Source organism: Empidonax traillii, unplaced genomic scaffold (assembly GCF_003031625.1).
Source record: "Empidonax traillii isolate 1590-97213 ecotype Southwest subspecies unplaced genomic scaffold, ASM303162v1 scaffold398:size1781980, whole genome shotgun sequence".
Classification (NCBI taxonomy): domain Eukaryota; kingdom Metazoa; phylum Chordata; class Aves; order Passeriformes; family Tyrannidae; genus Empidonax; species Empidonax traillii.
In genome coordinates, this window is record NW_020955591.1 from 6352 (window position 1) to 23987 (window position 17636).

The 17636-nt window shown below is 38.5% G+C and overlaps 1 protein-coding gene across 1 annotated transcript; it reads right to left on the reverse strand.

Moving 5' to 3' along the window:
* Positions 1-9056: 9056 nt before the first annotated feature.
* Positions 9057-16528, reverse strand: BEGAIN (brain enriched guanylate kinase associated). The gene is made up of 2 exons (XM_027893612.1): positions 14375-16528; positions 9057-11165 (listed from the first exon to the last, which is right to left on the reverse strand). Exon 2 carries the CDS (start codon positions 10638-10640, stop codon positions 9792-9794), a length of 849 nt encoding a protein of 282 aa, XP_027749413.1. The 5' UTR covers positions 10641-11165; positions 14375-16528; the 3' UTR covers positions 9057-9791.
* Between the last annotated feature and the right edge of the window lie 1108 nt (positions 16529-17636).

Consider the following 17636-nt stretch of genomic DNA (forward strand, 5'->3'; position numbering starts at 1 on the left):
AGGCAGCCCATGGAATCTCCATCACTGGTGTAACGAGAAAATGTTGCTGTGAGGAATACAGCTATTATTACAGCATCTGTATAGCAACGGAGAGCCTTACAGGCATTATCCAAGATTTGTACTGGTGTAAATATGACAAAAATCTGACTGTCACCAGCCTCTGAAAGAGCTGCTGAAAAACAGACTTTGCTGGTTGCCATCTGTCAGCAATATTACAGTCATGGGGCTTCTTGCTAGTAATCCACCTGCTGCAGAGAGCAAGTGTGCTCTGCAATGAAGTGGGTGCCTCTGGAAAACCTTCTCAGGTGAGGGATATTTTCTTGTCACCTCCTTAACAGCTATACTAGTCCAGTCTGATGGGCTCTCTGAACAATCCTGCCTCTTTGAAGCCTTCCCTTTTGTTTTGTTTTGTTTTGATTGTTTGTTTGTTTTTGGTTGTTTGTTTGTTTTTGGTTGTTTGTTTTTGTTTTTTTTTCACCAGTAAGAGCTGTTTCTTTCAACAGTTGTGTGAAGTTTTATCCACTCGGAAAATATAAAAATATCCAAAGCAGTTCCAAAGTATCAGTGTCTAGCTAGTATGGCTGGCACTAATGGAAGAAGGTGCAGATGTGCCAAGGTAGTTTGTGGCCAGGGTGGTGCCTTTTTAGAATAGATCTTTTTGTGGGGATTGATAAATAGCTTTGGCTTGCAGGCAAGTATAAATATAAACTGCAGAGTGTTAAGAAATGAGATACATGCAGTGTTGGTTCCTGTAGCAAAATAAGGTGGAGCTCAGCTGTTCTGTAGTAATTCCTGAATACTTTATGCTGAGACTTTTGCTGTTTCAGTTTAAGAAGCTGTGTAAGGAGAAAGACCTAGCAGAGGAAAAGGGGGAGCCTGGAGTAATGGACTTTCTGCAAATACTGGTGGTTCAAATAGTCCCCTTCATTCATTTTTATCCAATATGTGAGGTATGCATGGGTGTGTGGTGAGATATTGTAGCCCAGGGACTGACCTGTGAATAGGAACTGTTAGATTTCACATCCAAAGGGAAAAAAGGCTAAGGATAAGAAAATAGGATATTTGGTAATGCAATATGCATGGCCTATGCAATTACAATCAAGAGACTATTATGTCAAGTACTGTATAATCAAGTAATAAGAGACAATCCATCCTTCATAAGCTTAAATGATAAAAAGTTAGAAGAATTATCCTAACTTTTTATAAGGATAAAATAAAAGTGTTGGACAAATTACCTATTTGGTAGGGCTTGGAAATTGTCTGTGTATTTTCATGAGTTCAAAGTTAGGTTGTTTGAGTGGGAGCAACACTTTCTCTCTAAGCAAAGCAGAAATTTAAAGCTCAAAACAAAATAGCCTTAGAAGTCAGAGACAAGTGGAGTTATGAGAAGCTCAAGCAAGAAATCAAGTTTAATTGGTGTCATCCGGAGTGCCAAAAAGTGCATTTCATCTTCATCATCAATAGAGAACGAAAGAAAAGTAAAAGGCAGTCCAAACCTATTTTAAATAAAATACTTGTTTGGGGTCTTTGCAAAAGTGACTTCACTGTATTTGTTGTGTTCCCACACCTTGGCTTTCTGGGCTCTGAAATCTCAGTAATGAGCTGTTTACTGACATTCTTTTCAATTAGACCTTGAGTAGCAAATGTTCTTCTGTTAAACTGATTTAGTTTCAGGATTGTTTTTCCCTACTGACATAAGTCAGGTCCTTGTAGGCAGGACTGACAGCTCTAGCAAAAAAGCCCATATCACTACAGCTTGCAAAACATGATTTTTTTTTTCTCTTTAAAAAGAGGTGGGGAAAAAAGCCAAAATAAGAATGAAAGAAAATAGTCTGTGTTCCTAAAAGCCTTTTCCTGGGACTTTTTGGTAATGTACCCTAAAGATCAGGGGAACACAGTAAATGTTGTGACTGGAATGCTTTGCTACATTTTGTGCTTACAGAGCCATCATTCTTGCTCTACCTCCATTCCCTTATCTATCCTGCAGCTTGTCAGGAAAATCTGACCTAGTCCAAAACTGCAAGATGCAAGTTCTCAGCTCAGTTACATATTTCCCTTGAGCAGCTTCATCGTTTGTATTCTCTGTGCAAAATATGGAAAAAGACAGTTCTATTGTGCATGAGCACCACTGTCTAGAAATGATTTGGCATTTTAGTAGTTTGGATGTATAGGTTAATTTTTGAATTTTCTTTCTTCCAGTGTCAGGTCTTGCCTTCCTCACCTTCAGGCTATTGTGGAAAGCACAGGTAAGTGGGGATGAATCAGAAAATGATGATTCAGTTCCTGTGCTAAGACTGAGCTTGAGAACTTGAGCTTTCGTTCTTTATCCATTTCTCAAGTTATAAGCACAAGGCCAAGAGCCTTAAAATCTGCTGAAACTAAAATAGCTAACTCCTTACTATCTCTCTGGGATTAGGCATGTCATCTTAGTGTAACTCTCAGGGCTTTGGGGATAAGAGCATTTCCCTCATTTGCGGAGGATAAAGACTGTGAAGTGCGGAAGGTCCTTAGAAATAAATTGTCAAATTAAAGTCAAGTGAACCATAAGCCCGGATTTACCTCCCTGCCAAAAATAATCCCACCAGAATCAACACTCATAGTTTATAATTTAGAAGTGCTGTTAATGTTGTCCCCACCTCCTCAGGTCGGTGGCACAGTACCTTTCTTGAGGTGAAAGGTTCCATGTTTCCTGGACTGTCAGCGCAGGTCTTCCTCCTTATGCCACCCTACACAACTAGTGTCCAGATTAAGAGGATTTCTACTGTAACAAAAACAAAAACAAAACCAAAAAAGCTTAATGGGGGCTTGAGTGGGAGCCCAAATTTATAACCCTTGTGTGCTGAGGCTGCCTTTTATTCCTTGCGGTCTGTTTTGCAGCTTTCCCTGTGAAGACCTGGAATGGGAAAGGACGCTGGCTGACATTGACATTGCAAATTTAATTTATCTGGGACTTGTTCTCTTCTTCTGAATCATAGAGCTGTCACTGCCCAGCTAGGTGTAGTGACACTGTTAGCTGTGGCTTTGCAGCTCATATGTATGTCTGCTCTGACTCATAAATCACAAAGTAAAAATCTAGATGGGTAGATAAATTTAAATACTAATTCATTAGAGCTGACTTCAAAAATTAGAATTTTTCTGAATAATCACAGAGTATTTATGTATATTTATTGGTGAAAGGTGCATTATTGAGGTGGCATTTAACTCCTATCAGGGATATTTTCCAATGGTTGCATTTTGTATCAATGCGTCTTGCCTTGACACTTGCAGACGAAGATTTCTCCCTGCTCTGGGATGTAGTGATTATCTGTAGGGATTTCCCTTGCCTCAGCAAGGAAGAGTGGGAGGGACCTTGCCACTTCCTGCAGATGTGGGATGTAGGGCCAACAAGATCCTTGAGGAGCTACCATCTGGCAGGAAGCGGAGCACACTTCTCTGCAGCATGGATGGAGAAGAGAAAGCTAAGCGGGCTCAGAACAGCAGCCTTCCAAAACCTGTGAAGAGGTTATCAGGAAGAAAGAGCCAGGCTTTTCAAAGTGGTGCTTTAGACACCAAGCTGGTGTCTAAGGAGATCTTGTGGGATAAGAAAGCTGTCTGGAGACCACTGATGGATGGCCACCAACTGAGCCTTCTGTGTTCCTCTGTTGCAGCTGGACTCTCCCTGATCTCTCTGGGGCTCTCGCCTCTACAGCTAGCTGCAATTTAACTCACACTTTTCAAGGCTTTAGGGAAATTTGACCTAGTGTTAAATGGCAGTAAAGATGGCTTTAAGATCCTGTTTCTGTGGTGATTCTGAAATTCTTGTCTGCTCTATTCTACTAATCAGAGGTTTGCAGGGATTTGGCTTTGTGGGTACTTCAAGATGTTTTGTAGGAGAAGTTACTTTAGTAAGAAAGACTTTGTAAGTGAAAACCTTAAGAAATTTCTTTGCACTTTGAAACCTAAGTTGAAGACCTGTTTCTTAAAATTGCTTTACTGTGGGGAAATGCAATTTTAACTCTTTTGAGACATTTAAGAGGTTACGTGTTGTCTTGGTTTTGTCTGGAGTAAAAGTTTTTTTCCTGGTAGTGCTGTGTTTTGGATTTAGTATGAGAATGATGCTGATAACACACTGATATTTTGGTTGCATCTAGGTAATGATTGCTCTAAATCCAGGACTTTTCAGTTCCCCATGCTGTGTCTATGAGGAGCTGCATGAGAATGGGAGAAGCATGACCAGGACAGGTGACCAGAACTGGCCAAAGGGTTTTTTTATGCCATAGGAGTCATCCTCAGTACATTAACTGGGGTGGGAGTTGTCTGAGAGGGGATTGTCACTACTGTGGGATGGACTGAGCATCAGTCAGCAGGTGGTGAGCAGTTGTGTTGTGCATCACTTGTCTCTCTGGGGTCTTATTTCACTCTTTTTGTTGTCTTCCTTTTCATTACAATTATTATTATTTTTAAATATTGTTATTATATTTTATTTTATTTCAATTCTTAAACCGTTCTTATCTCAACCCACAGGTTTTACCATGTTTTTCCCTCACAATTCCCCTTCCCATCCCGCTGTGGGGAGGGTGAGCAAGAAGCTGCATGGTGCTTAGTTGTCAGCTCTGGTTGAACCACGACATGGGCCTTTGTAGTTAAAGCTCAACATCCGAGTAGCTTGGCATGGAAATGGTCAGTAGATGCTCACTAGAAACAGAATATATATACACTTAAGTAATGTTGTAAAGGATTAGAGTATAGCTTTTACTTAGGCTAATTATCATGGCACATAGTAGATCTACAGGTAATGGTACATATTTCCTAGTCCCATCCTATAGAAATTTGTTCATGTAGAGCACTTAAATGCATAGTCCTGAGATCAAGTTTCTCCTCAAGTCTGTGTTAATTAATTTAGAAAGCATATATGGAGGAATTTAGATAGACTAAGAAGTGATAATAGCATCTTTACAGATATAGCCAGTGGATCCAAGTGTTATAAAAGATCCTGCTCTGAGAGTGGAGAATTGCAATTGAAGTTTTTTCAAGTGAGGAGAGTATAAAAGAGGGGTATCTTTCTGAAGAACAGAAGTGTAAAAGCAGAGAGTGAAAAGGGCAAGACTGAACAGCAGTGGAAGTGCATCCACTGCACTAGCAGCAAAACCTTTCACTGAACGAATATTCAAACTATTCTTATGAACATTCAAACTATTCTTTTTAACTGCAGTGAAACAAAAACTCTCAATTACTAAAATATCTTTGCTAATACAATGAAAAGAAAATACCAAAGAGAAAGTAATGTGAGAGGAGCTGGACTGAAGGACAAGCTGTTACAAAATAACTAGAATTGTTTTATAACAATGAAGTTTTTCAAACAGACATGGAGAAAAGATTGCGAAAATGATGAAAAACTTCTGATAATGTTGATATAAGATGATGTAGACAACATGCCATGATTTAATGCATGCAGATCAGCATGGCTGGCTGATGGTCATTAGGAGCTACTGCTTACACCAAGGACTGTTGTTAGAACAAAGACCTGCATGCAACACTTCAGGTGCAGTTCCTATGACTTGAAAATTTTGGTGCTGGGAGCCTCACACATGCAGTTGGTCTAATCTACATAGTCCCCTCCTTTCCTTGCACTCCATTTTTGGACATTGTTTTGAAAAACTCAGTGTTGATAACAAAAAATATTATAGTGTTCAGCAGGAGAAAGGTGAGGAGGGTGCTCCTTGGAGAGCAATTGAAAACAGTGTCCTGAAGGGAGTGTCTTCCAAGAAAAAACTGAGAGGACTACATCTGCACAATTAAAACAATATTCAAGGAGATATATAATAATAGTCTGTAAGGATTACAAGGTCGTAAACATGAGTAGGGGAGAAAAGTTTCATATAAATGTCCAAAGGATGTCAATTAGTACTTTAAAATTAAACAAGGGGAAATTAATCTAAGTAGCTGTATAATCATGCTCTGTGATAGATTATGGAGTGAAAATTCTTTTTAATTAAAAGTGCTGGAAGGGGAAAGAATTAATTCAATTAATTTTCTAGTTTGGGTGAAGAAGTTAGAAACTGTTGAATTGAAGATTACTTATATTATGGCTTGCCATGGTTTAAACCTAGAAATTTTAGCTATTTCTAGGCTTCTAAAAAGTTTGAAAGAAAGTAACACACATTATTTGTATTTATTGAGATTTTGTACCTTTTTTTAAGCTTAGTTTGGAGTGAGAAAACATCTAAAAAAATGCATGATTTCATAATACCTTTTTTCATGATTTCATAATACCTTTACACTGTTATTCCTGGTGAATTGTATTCCATATCCCTGGTAGCATTTTTTATTCTTGTCTGTTTTAATATGTGAGTTGATATGCCTCCCTCTGAACTCTTTGTGCCCCCTTTGTTTTTCCTCTGATCAGTGTTCTGTATCATATACATTCTGCTTTCTGTTTTCATTCATTAAAATGACATTTTTCATCTTCTGCTTCACTGCAGTGTTGGAGACTTGCCACTGCTTTTACTCACCCTTCCTCTTCTTATAGTGGCAAATGAAATAATTAATCAAAGCAAAATTCCTGCCATAGTTACCTACAAAGCCTGCATGCAGAATTTGATGCCATTTGGAAAAATGAGATTTTTTGGCAACATGGAGACACCTTGGCATTCTTATAATGCTGAAGATAAAATTGGACACTCATGTCCTTGGGAAAAGATATTTCATGGCAAATTCTCAGCTACTGGAGTAGAGGAGTCTGTGGCACACTGGCTGAAGATCTGTTGTTTTGCATTTCTGGAGTCACTTGTCATTGAATGTAAGAGTACAGTCAAAGCCTCAAGTCTGTCTCTGTGGTTGTCTCAATAAATTTAAATTGAATGTGACAAAATTAACCCCAAAACTGGAGGAATAATTCCTTTATTATAATCTTTCAAAGTTATTTTTGTTTTGAAAAATTAAACCAAACCGGAGTTAGATCTGTAAATCTGAGAAAATTTAGGTGAATTATTAGAACTTTTTTCGCATGTTCATAGAAAATTAGCAAACTTACTGTCAGTTTTTCTAATTAAGGACAATACATTAAAGCTGAAGAATATTTATAGCCATTTTGATTCAGTTGTAATTAATTTCAGGGTTAGATATTGTTCTGTCATCAAATTCTTTACAGAAAAATGTTACAAAGTTATAGGCTATTTTACACAAACCCCCCATTACTAATTGGCTGAAAAGGCTGTATTTAATCTACATATTATTGCACATAAACTGAGAAGAAGAGTCAAGTGAAGCACAGAAGCAGACTTTGAAACTGCAGTAGTATGAAAGAAAATAATAGAACAGGATATTAAATAATCAGATATATAATATTATCTAGCAGAAATGTAATTTTGTGTAATTACCAAAATAGCACTTTAGGTCAACTAATGAACTATATTATAAAAGGATTAGTCTGACACTAAGTCACTGAGTGTTCCAGTTCATAAATAACACAATTTACTGTTCCATAGCTTACATATTTTCTTAGGTGAGATAACAGTTAATTTTCACCTCTTGCATACAAATCCTTGTATTCATTGACTAGAGAAATTAATGTCTTGCCTTAGGGATTGTCTAAATTTTATTTATCTGAACAAGTCAACAGTGAAGTTTTTTCATACCTGTTTTCTGGCTTAGTGTTTTGAAGAGAAAATACCAGTTCTTCTGGATCTCCAAGTCTATTTACTGCAGGTCACATCCTGCCATAAGAAGCAGTTCGCCTTTGGAAACTTTATTCTATGTGTTTTTTATCGACTTCATGGAGTTATTTGTGGCATGCCCTACCACTCACACTCACTGTGAGCAAGTATGGAGATATAAAAGCACAAGATGTGTTACAGCTTTTGTACTGAAATGAGGATCACTTTAGAGTTATGTTGTGCCTTACCTGTGTGATATTATTAGCCACCACTGTTCTCCACAGTGCTGCTACAGATCTCAGAGGAAATGAAGGGATTTGATGAGTGATCTTCCAAGCAACACAGCAAGTACTTGCGCACATCAATAATAGTCAAATTTTTATATTATACGTGAAGAATACGGAGAGCAATGGGAGTTGCTCATGCCAGATGCATTGAATCTGTGGCTCCATGATTGAAGATACTTATGTAGGAAATGAGCAGTTCTGTAGTCCTGGTTCATAGTTAGTTGCCAGGTAACTGCTTGCAGAGAATCAGCAGAAAATGTATACTTTCTTAATAGCTATTGAATGGCAAATCATTATTTTAGCTTTATAAGGAATTATTGTAGATTTCCACAGCGATCTCACTGATTACTACCACATACTTCACTAAGCAAGGACTTTCCCCATACATAAGCTGTCAAGAGTCATTATATTAAGTATGCAATATGTGTTTCCTGAACATGACTTAAAAGAATTACTAAATATTTACTGCTATATTCTGCTTACCAAACAGCAATACTGAAGGCAGGAAGAAAATCCACAGCATTTCCCTTTCTCTCCTTTTTGTTTTTCTCCTCTTCTCCTTTTGCTCTTTCCTTCTCCATACTGATGAAATGGTGAGAAACAGAAAAATCGATGGAGGAAATGCACAAAGTACAGGTAAAACCACAGCTTCTTAGACTCAGGGGTAAAATTCCCACAGGCTACAGAAAGCCAGACTTTCCTTAGGCTTTAGAACAATCATGGTTAGAAATACCAAGCTACATAGGAGGAAAGGGCAACTGTGGGATGTAACAGTTCTAAAGACCTAAAAGATTGTGTCAAGTATGTGAGTACTGGAGGAGGAGTTCACATCACTGGTTTTCAAGTAGTTTTCAGTTTTCTTTCAGTGTGCAGAACCCTGTCTAGTGAATTCAAGCCTGTGGATAAATAGTTGTTTTTCCTTGATTGCTTTCAACAGGCTCATGAAAAGTCATCCTTCCACACCCACAGGCCATGGACTGTGAACCAGGTTTCTGGAACTTGCAGAGAAACTTCTTTAGAAAGTGATCTAATTCAGCAGCTTTAGTCGTTAACTTCTGCTGGACTGGTGCCACTCAAAGAAATTCCATGTTCTATTGTCCGGGCTCTTTTTTGAGGAAGGGAAAAAAACCCAAAATAGATCCACTGGTGTCTTTTATTAAGTTATGCAAAATACAGTATTAATTATGACACTGCATGCATTTTAGACAATATAAATGCAAGCCTACAGAAAATGTGACAAAGAAACCCTCAATTACTTTTGAGGTAGTATACAAGGAAAAATAGGAAAGCAGAAACACAGTGGATTAAAAGAACAAAATATTAGTATCACTTTGTGCATACATTAGTCACTCATAAATACATTTTTATGAAATAACTTAAGATACAATTCCATTCTTGTTAAAAAATATACTTCTTCAAATTCACCATTCTTGTTTGTTTTGATTTCACATGACATTTTATGGTATTTTATCAGGTGGATTTATTTTTTTATCACCGCCATCATGATTTTACCCTTTTCCTCCAAGAATTTAGGCACAGATGGCCTCATGCACAAAAATAAATAAGAAACCTGCTTGAAGGGAAAAGAATTCTGCTCAAATAGCTTAAGATAGTCTAATAAATACCATTTTGATTATAAAAATATTTCAGGTTTATAAAAGAGGGGAGGGGACGATCTCCCACGTGGAAAGGATGTTAAGTGAAAAGTGCTGTATAACGTTTTTGTAGAGATTTCGTTTTAAACATATAGTACCATTATGAATATATATTTTATAATAATCCTGTTTCTTAGAACCTTATTGTTCACTAGAAGTATCAAATGCTCTTTGCTTCCTTTTGTTTGTTGTCTTATTGCCGTTTTGGGAGATGCCTAGTTCAGAAGGGTTCCGTATAATTGTGCTTTTGTAAGGCTGTCCTTCCGACTCAAACCAGTACTCCCAGTCCGTTGAAACTGCTGCTGTTTGCTGTGAATACCCGAATGGCTTCCTTGATCCATGGAAGACTGGTGGATTTCTGAAGCCTCCGCTGAACTCTGATTGAGTGACTCTGCTGAGCTGTTGGGGCTCACGTCCACATATTCTCTTTTCAATACTGGGCTGTTTTCGATGTTTTTGCTACTGCATAACTGGACAGTGATCCTTTCATTTTTTTGGTCTCTTGATTCTTTCGTTTTGTAAGTGGGCAATTTGTCCTGTTTACAGCTAGTGGTGATGTCAATATTCAGGCCACTGTCTGTTCTCAGGAAGCAAGAATCCACAAGTCTGCTTTGGCAGATATCATCTCCCTCGGAGCAGCTATCTGCTTTGTAACTAGCATAGATGGGGCTTGTTCGGCTGTCCCCCTTCTTAATAGGGCTGCTGTAGTACTGCTCTGAAAAACTGCAGGGCGACAGCCTGCCAGCATTCCTGTAAGAGTATGCACCAATGTCCTCCACGCTCAACTGCCTCCATCGCCCAGGCAAGTCTTCTTCTGAAAGGTGGGTGCTCCTGCACTCGTTCCTCATTTTCTGATTTGCCAATGCCTGCTGTGGTGTTATGGCTGAGAAATGAAAAGGCTCATTTGCATACGATGGCAGAGTTCTGGTAAAAGTGGGTGAGTTCTCATTGTCGTCGGCAAGCTCCATGTGCTGCGCAGGTTTGGGCTTGGCAAACCTGGGGCTTCCCTGGTGCTCATAACCTGCAGGGGACTTCCTTTCAAACAGTTCATCTCGGTTGCTCATATAGATTGCCTGCTGAGAGGCTGTCAGAGTGTTGGCTTGGGCGTTCTCCTTCTCCTCGGAGGTGACGCTGAAGCTGGAATAGGAGCTGGAGGTTGGCAGAGAGGTAATGTACTCTGGGAAGGCTTCATGAGAGAAGCTGGAATGGAAACCATCCTCCTCGACAGTGCTGTCCGTGGAGTTCTGGGACCGCAGGAACCCCACGTCTTTCACCTGCGTGTCCACACTTGGCCTCCTCTCCCTCCTCCTCTCCTCGGGGCAGTAAAGGGCTGTGTCGCTGCAGTAGATATCGGACTTGTACTGCGGCCTTTGTCCGACTTTTCCGGCAGAGTCCTGAAAATTGAGATCCCTTGTAGATGGGCTCGACAAGTGTGAAGACAAGCTGTTTGGGTCTGGTTTTTCCAGTACTTTGGCAATGACGCAAGTGGGTATGGTGTCAGCGTAAGAAGTGTGGCACAAGGGGACAGAAAGGCTGCACCCGTGTTTTTCCAGATGGATGCTGACTCTTTCCTGAAAGTCAGATGGCAACTGTAACATAAAGATATGGCAAAAGAGAAAGGAGAAAAGGGTACATGTCAATACTGGTATAAGTGCTGTTTATGACCTTGCATAACTCACTATATATGGTTCCTCTGCTAATGTGAGGGCCACAATCTTTTTGCATTTTTGGAATCATACGTAATCAAATGACCTTCATTTATCTACTTAACTTTTAGAAATATTAATTTGCTTTCCCTCATGGACAACACTGTGAAACTGAAAAGCGTCCTTCCAAGTTAATTCAGGTTGGATAGGAATGATCATAGAATCATAGAAAAGGACTCTCAACTCATCGAGTACAACCATTAACCCAGCACTGCCAGGTTTACTTTACTGATGTGAAATATGTAGTAAACAAGAATCTTAAAAAGGCAGATAGGGAGTTAAAGCATAGAGCAATACTTCCAGACTGCCCTGCCTGAGTGAGATTTGCAGTTGGATTCGGGTGTGTGGAGGTCTCTGGAGGGGGTGTGAAAAAAGAGGAGGAAGAGATCAGATCTTTTCTGTTCTTCTTTTGCCTTTCTTCAAGCTCATCTTGCCTCTAACCCAGTGCCAAATTGGCTTCTGCTCTGCAGCTTCACATTTGATAAACAATGCTGTTTGAAGAGGTGGAGAAGCTGGCTTCACTGACACTTAAAGTGGTACTGGCTGCTGTGACAGGAGTGTTCCTGTGCTGGGAAGAAGCAAACCAAACCAGCTTCCTTGCCCCATCAGTCGGACACTGCTTGTCAGATCAACCATCCACACAAGCCTGAACATGTTCTTATGTGAATTTACATTATGATTCCCGTGACAGAATTAATCAGAATCAGTGTCTGTTATGCATCAGGCATTACTTTTTTTTTTTTTTTTTGAGAAAGTCAGGATCAGCTTTGTGGGTGGTTCCACCTGCCATTCTGTCATGAGGACCAGAAAAGATAGAGACCACATTCCTTGATGCAGTCCAAAAATCTGGTAGGTAATGCCTACTGAAGTATCACTACACATGCTTTCCAGTCAAATTTCACCTGCCTTGCTCATTTCAGATCTCTATCAATGATCTGACAATAGGAGACAGAGAGCTGCGTGATGGTTGTCTCTCAGATTTCTTGCTGGAAATCAGAAGAACTCATGTTTGGAATAAGTTTTGAGTTTGTGATTATGATATCTCCTTTGATATATATATACATACTTAGGAATTTATCCCTTGAATACTTGGCTGAACTCTGATATACTCTGCACTTTATAACTAGAAATCAAGTTCCTCTTTACAAAACAAAGAGTGGTTAGCCTTATGACCTCACTGCCTCCTTACCTTTGTTTCTCTAGAGGAGAGAACCCTACAAATAACTGAAGTTATCCCCTTTCACTTTATTTTCGGCAAAGGAAATTTACAATGCCTGTTCCTGGTCCCGGTCTCACATTGTATATAAATATGGAGCTCCTCTTTTAGCTTCACTGGGAAGTTTTTAAAGCTGGTTTAATACCCCAAACTCAGTGTGTTCAAAACATGGCATGTAGTGAAATGGTATTCTTGTTATGTGAAATAGGGTGAGTGTTTTTTCAACCAACAGAACCTTCCAGGATATTTTGGATTAATCATTATGTTGCTAATTAGCTCATATGTCTTCCATTGGAAATAAAGAATATGATATTGCCAGTCTGCTGGCAGACAGCAGTATTAGTCACAGTAAGTACAGATGCAACAGAGATTGAATAAACAGGTTGTAAAATAGGCCTGTTGTAAATTGCCACAGAAACAAGGAAAAGAAATACAGTTAATTTAATGAGAAAGTGCTGTATGGGGCAGCTACAGTATCCTGTAGCATGACTGTTTGATCTATTTTATATACAGCATTAATATTATGAAATGTGTTAAGAGGAAGAACATTATTTTCTGGGTATTGCATTGGAAACTGAAATTACTAAAATGATACTGCAGTCACATTACTATATTGTACTCCGGTTTAGGTTTCTGGATAACATACAATACTTTATCAGGCAATATTTGCATTTGTAAGGAATTTATTGGCTGTGAAAGTGCATTCACACTTGCTAAATTAACAAATACTTGAACTTATGAGTGGAGACTGCCTATTTAATTGAGTGTTTGACAGTCTGGGAAATTGTGGGGAGACCCCACATTTGCGATAGTTCTCTGCAAGTGAACCACCTAGTACTTTTAAGGTCCTAATTACTGCTAACAAATAGGGTGCTTTCAGATGTTAGCAATATCATGATAATTCCTGGATATGGTTTGCTAAGGGAAGTCAGATAATAGGAAAAAATAACCAAGATAATTCTTAACATGGAATTTCTGTCTCCGTTCCGGAAAATCATTGCCCATTTGACAGAGGAGTCTTTCTCCATCTTTGTTTAGCAGGGTTGTTTAGTGCACTGAAGCCATCTACTGACTCAGAAGTGGTTTATACATTCCACGTTTAATTTTGTATTATTACATTGCAGAATTGCAAAAGGGAGACCATCTGGGGGAAAGTTGACCTGACGGGACTCATGAAGTAAAGGCTATTCCCTATGACCTTCACTGAAGCAATATATGTGAGGAAGGTGCTATTGCTTTGTTCAAGGCCTGCATCCCTTAAGACAGTCTGGTTCACTAAGATAATATTTACCTCCCCTTTAAGGAGCCTGTTCCTCAAGCCTAGTTTCCTTGGAAGCAAGGATTATTAATTAAAGTTTACACCTTGGAAATCAATCATTCGGTGCTCTGGTTTCTTTAGAAAAAGGTATTTGTTCTGTCAGTCCATTTTAAAATTCAGTTTTAAAAACTAGCTGGACTGGAAAATAGCTCCAGGAGGAAAATTGATTATATCAGAATCTCTGACGCCTGTAGCTTGTCATTTCCCTGCTCTCACCCCACTGCTTCTCCCCAGCCTTTTGCATTCTAGAGTTCACAGCTTTTTGGTTTTGCTAAAACCTTTGTTCTTCAGGCAATCAGTGCAGGCCCATTCTACTGGATAGGAGGGGTTTTGGGGAAGAGAGTATCTTCAAGTACCATCACTGACTGATTTTGTGAGCACCTCCCTAGGCTGCACAGAACGATAGCAGGTGCTCCAGCTCTCCTGTGGTTTAAAGGCAGGGTGTGGGGAGATAAAAACCTTAAGGGCAAACAAATTCTGGAATTGATACATGCAAAATAACCTGTTTTCCATAAAATATTTATTTCTTTGAATATTGAAGAAGTTTGGTCACATTACCTCTGAGAGTTTATGTGCCCTGTCGTAATTCTTGCTGCACTGGAGCAACTGAGCGGCTAAATTGCAGTCCTTCCTATAGAGCTCCTAGAAAAAAAACCAAAAAATAGCCTCTTATTTAAAATTTGAAAAGAGCTTGTGGCTTTCAGCCTTTCTCCCGTGTCTGAAAAATCTTTTAAAAATTGACTTTGGGCATATTTGGAGCATACTCTAACATTTAAATACATTAAGATGCTGTGTTTCTTCCAGAGATATTTGCCCCTTTGCTCTGTGAGGGCTGATGAAATTGCTAAGAATAAAATTTTTTGAGAACTGTTACAACAGAACAGCAATCTGCATTTCAGAACAAGGATACTTACCATTAGGAATCTGACTTTATGTTGTTAATATGCATGGTACTGTGAAGGCTAAAGGAAACATGATCTTTTAAACAAAAAAAGAAAATTCCGGAATGGGCAATTTCCACTGAGTATTATCAAGATCAGCACTAAAATACTACCGTAGAAGGGGATAAAATATTTTATGAGACTGTAGGAGAATTAATTACAGAAATACACATTATGTTGTTTTTTTTTAAGAAGGGAGCCTCTCTCTCCTTATGATACTTTCTTTCTGGTTCCTGGCTCCTTTAATATCTTGCAGAATGCAGCTATAAAATACATTAAATCTCACTGCAAATATTTGATGCTCCAGAACAGAATATTTTCATTGGGCAAGAAATTACCATGAGAATTCCACGTAGAGAAGGAGAGAATTTAAGCAAGCTGCTTATACAATCTTTGTATTGAATGGCTCCCACAGCCTAATTAATGGGAAAATTCAGTACACAGATTTGCCCTTCACCTAATTTAATTTAGCACACATGGATGTGTAACTGTATCCTTCAACCAGTATCTTTGGGTCCCTAAGGTAAGAGTTGTATGTTGTTTTTACTCATGTAGTTGCATTAAAAACAGAGTTTTTAATGAGAAGCTGAACTTATAGATGGGCAGAGATGAGATACACAAAGCATAAAGGTACTATGGGCACTAGTCTGTGTTAATCTGTAAAAATTAGAACATGCTTGTAGAAAAAAGGTGTTGAACACTGAAATGACTTGGATTTTCTCTGGTCTTAATGTTATAGTTTTATTGCCTGCCAATTTTTACTGCTCCATTGGTTTTTTAAAAAACAGAAAAAAAAATTCTATGAGAAGAAAATTCTCTCTGTTTACAAATATTGTTTTAAGGTATTCTGTAATAACAGATGCAACAAGATGTTCCTGTGAGCCCTTGAGGAATGGGAATAGTTTTCCTACAATCATTAGTTCATTATATTTCCATATTCAAGGGCCTTTAGATGCTCTTGGTTTGTGGATTTTTTCTGTGTCTGTGTGAGGTTTTACACATACCTCTTCCATCTGAAACAAACTGGGGAGACATATTAAATTATGGGAGTCTTAAATTTTATATTAGTACACACTATTTTCATTCCTATAAGAACTCAATAATTCAATTTGGAAGCAAAATTTGTTACATGTGAGTGTGATTTTGACATGTTAAATGCACATGAAACCAAAAATATACTGCTGCACAATGTGTAGCACAGAGAGGTACCCCAAGTCCTATATGGCATTACTAGGCACACAAAAATGGTATCACTCCAAAATCTAGTCCTTTCTTCAAAAGCTGTGTGCCTGTTTCTGTGAAGTGGTTGTCATGGAGAGTACAAAAAGCATTTCTGACACTTTATTTTTAGCAGCTTTAAAAATTACTACAGAAAAATTACATGTGAGTTACATGTGCCACGTATACTTTGTTCTCAGCGTGCTGGGCCATGCCATGTGACAGGAGTGACTTTCTGTCCTTTAATGTTTGCCTGAATGGAAACTAGCCACGTCTGTGGCAACTAGAACAATATTCAGCTATTAATGCCAGAAGTGTTTCCCATAATTTAAAACATGTTTTTGCATCAAAAGCATCATTTTACATTTCTGTCAGAAGAATGAGAGGAAATATAATTGAAGGAAGAAAGACTGCCAAGACAAAAACATATTCTCTCCATGTTGGATTCTTCAGTTTATCACTTTCTCTACTTATTAGGTATAATACTAGCAGTTTGTTTCATAGTTTGTTTTTTTAAAATTTGGAATTTAACCTTTACTTTTATTAGTTTTATTATTACCTTGTGCAGGACTATCCCCAAGAGTCACACAGTATGCCTTAGAGCGTTGTCCAAGTGCTTCTTGAATTCTGTCACGCTTGGTGCTGTGACCACTGCCCTGGGGAGCCTGTTCCAGCGCCCAACCACCCTCTGGGTGAAAAACCTTTTCCTGATATCCAAACTAAACCTCCCCTGACTCAGTTTCATGCCATTTCCTTGAGTCCTGCAAGGGCAGAATTTTGTCTGCAAACTAACCTCAAGTCTGAAGAAGTGATACTATTATTTGAGGTCTTTGGACCATACTGTGATGTTCAGAGTGAAACTATTATAATTGAAAACACTTCAAATGTGGGTTCAAACATGACTCCATGAAGTAGTTTAAATGCATGCATACTTACAGGGAGAGTTTTACAATATTTTTCCATCTCTTTTAACTTTGAAATAACTCCACTGTTTGCAGCTGAATTAGTCTGGATGTATACCTGTGCTTCTAAAACCTAAATGTAGCCAATTACATTTACCATTCTCTGTTAGTTACAGCTGTCAGAGCTATGTAATAACTGTTCTTTCAACTCAACTTTTGTAAAAGTAAAGGGTCAGGTTATGAACTCTGTTTCTGTTGGAGATTTGTTAATTACACAGGCACAATTCATATCAACAGGCATTTTAATGGGATCAAATGCTCCATGCTGTGATTCAGAGTTCATATGAAATATGGGAAGACATTGAATGTAAGATACTGAAAAAATAAGTGCTAAAAGAAACATGTCTTCTATAGGTGAATTTTTTCTTAAATGTCGAAGGAATGGCACAATAATGAACTAAATGCCTACAATCTTCCTTTCTTTGCTGTCTTTATAGGTTTATTCCGGGAAGGATTTAATGAGCTTTGTTGCCAGCTGCAGTACACATGCCAGTTTTCAGCAGTGTTTAATGAGATGCAGAGTGAAAATTGCCAGAGATGTTCCCTGTTTTGTTCCACATAGAGGTAGGTAAATTGTTCCACAATAATGACTGCTGGGGAAGTCCTGTCTCCTCCTCTGTGCAATGATCTGAGCTACCTTCTGCTAGTAGAGGTCACTTGTACTGGGCATCCCATTTTGGTGAGCAAAGACCAAAAGAT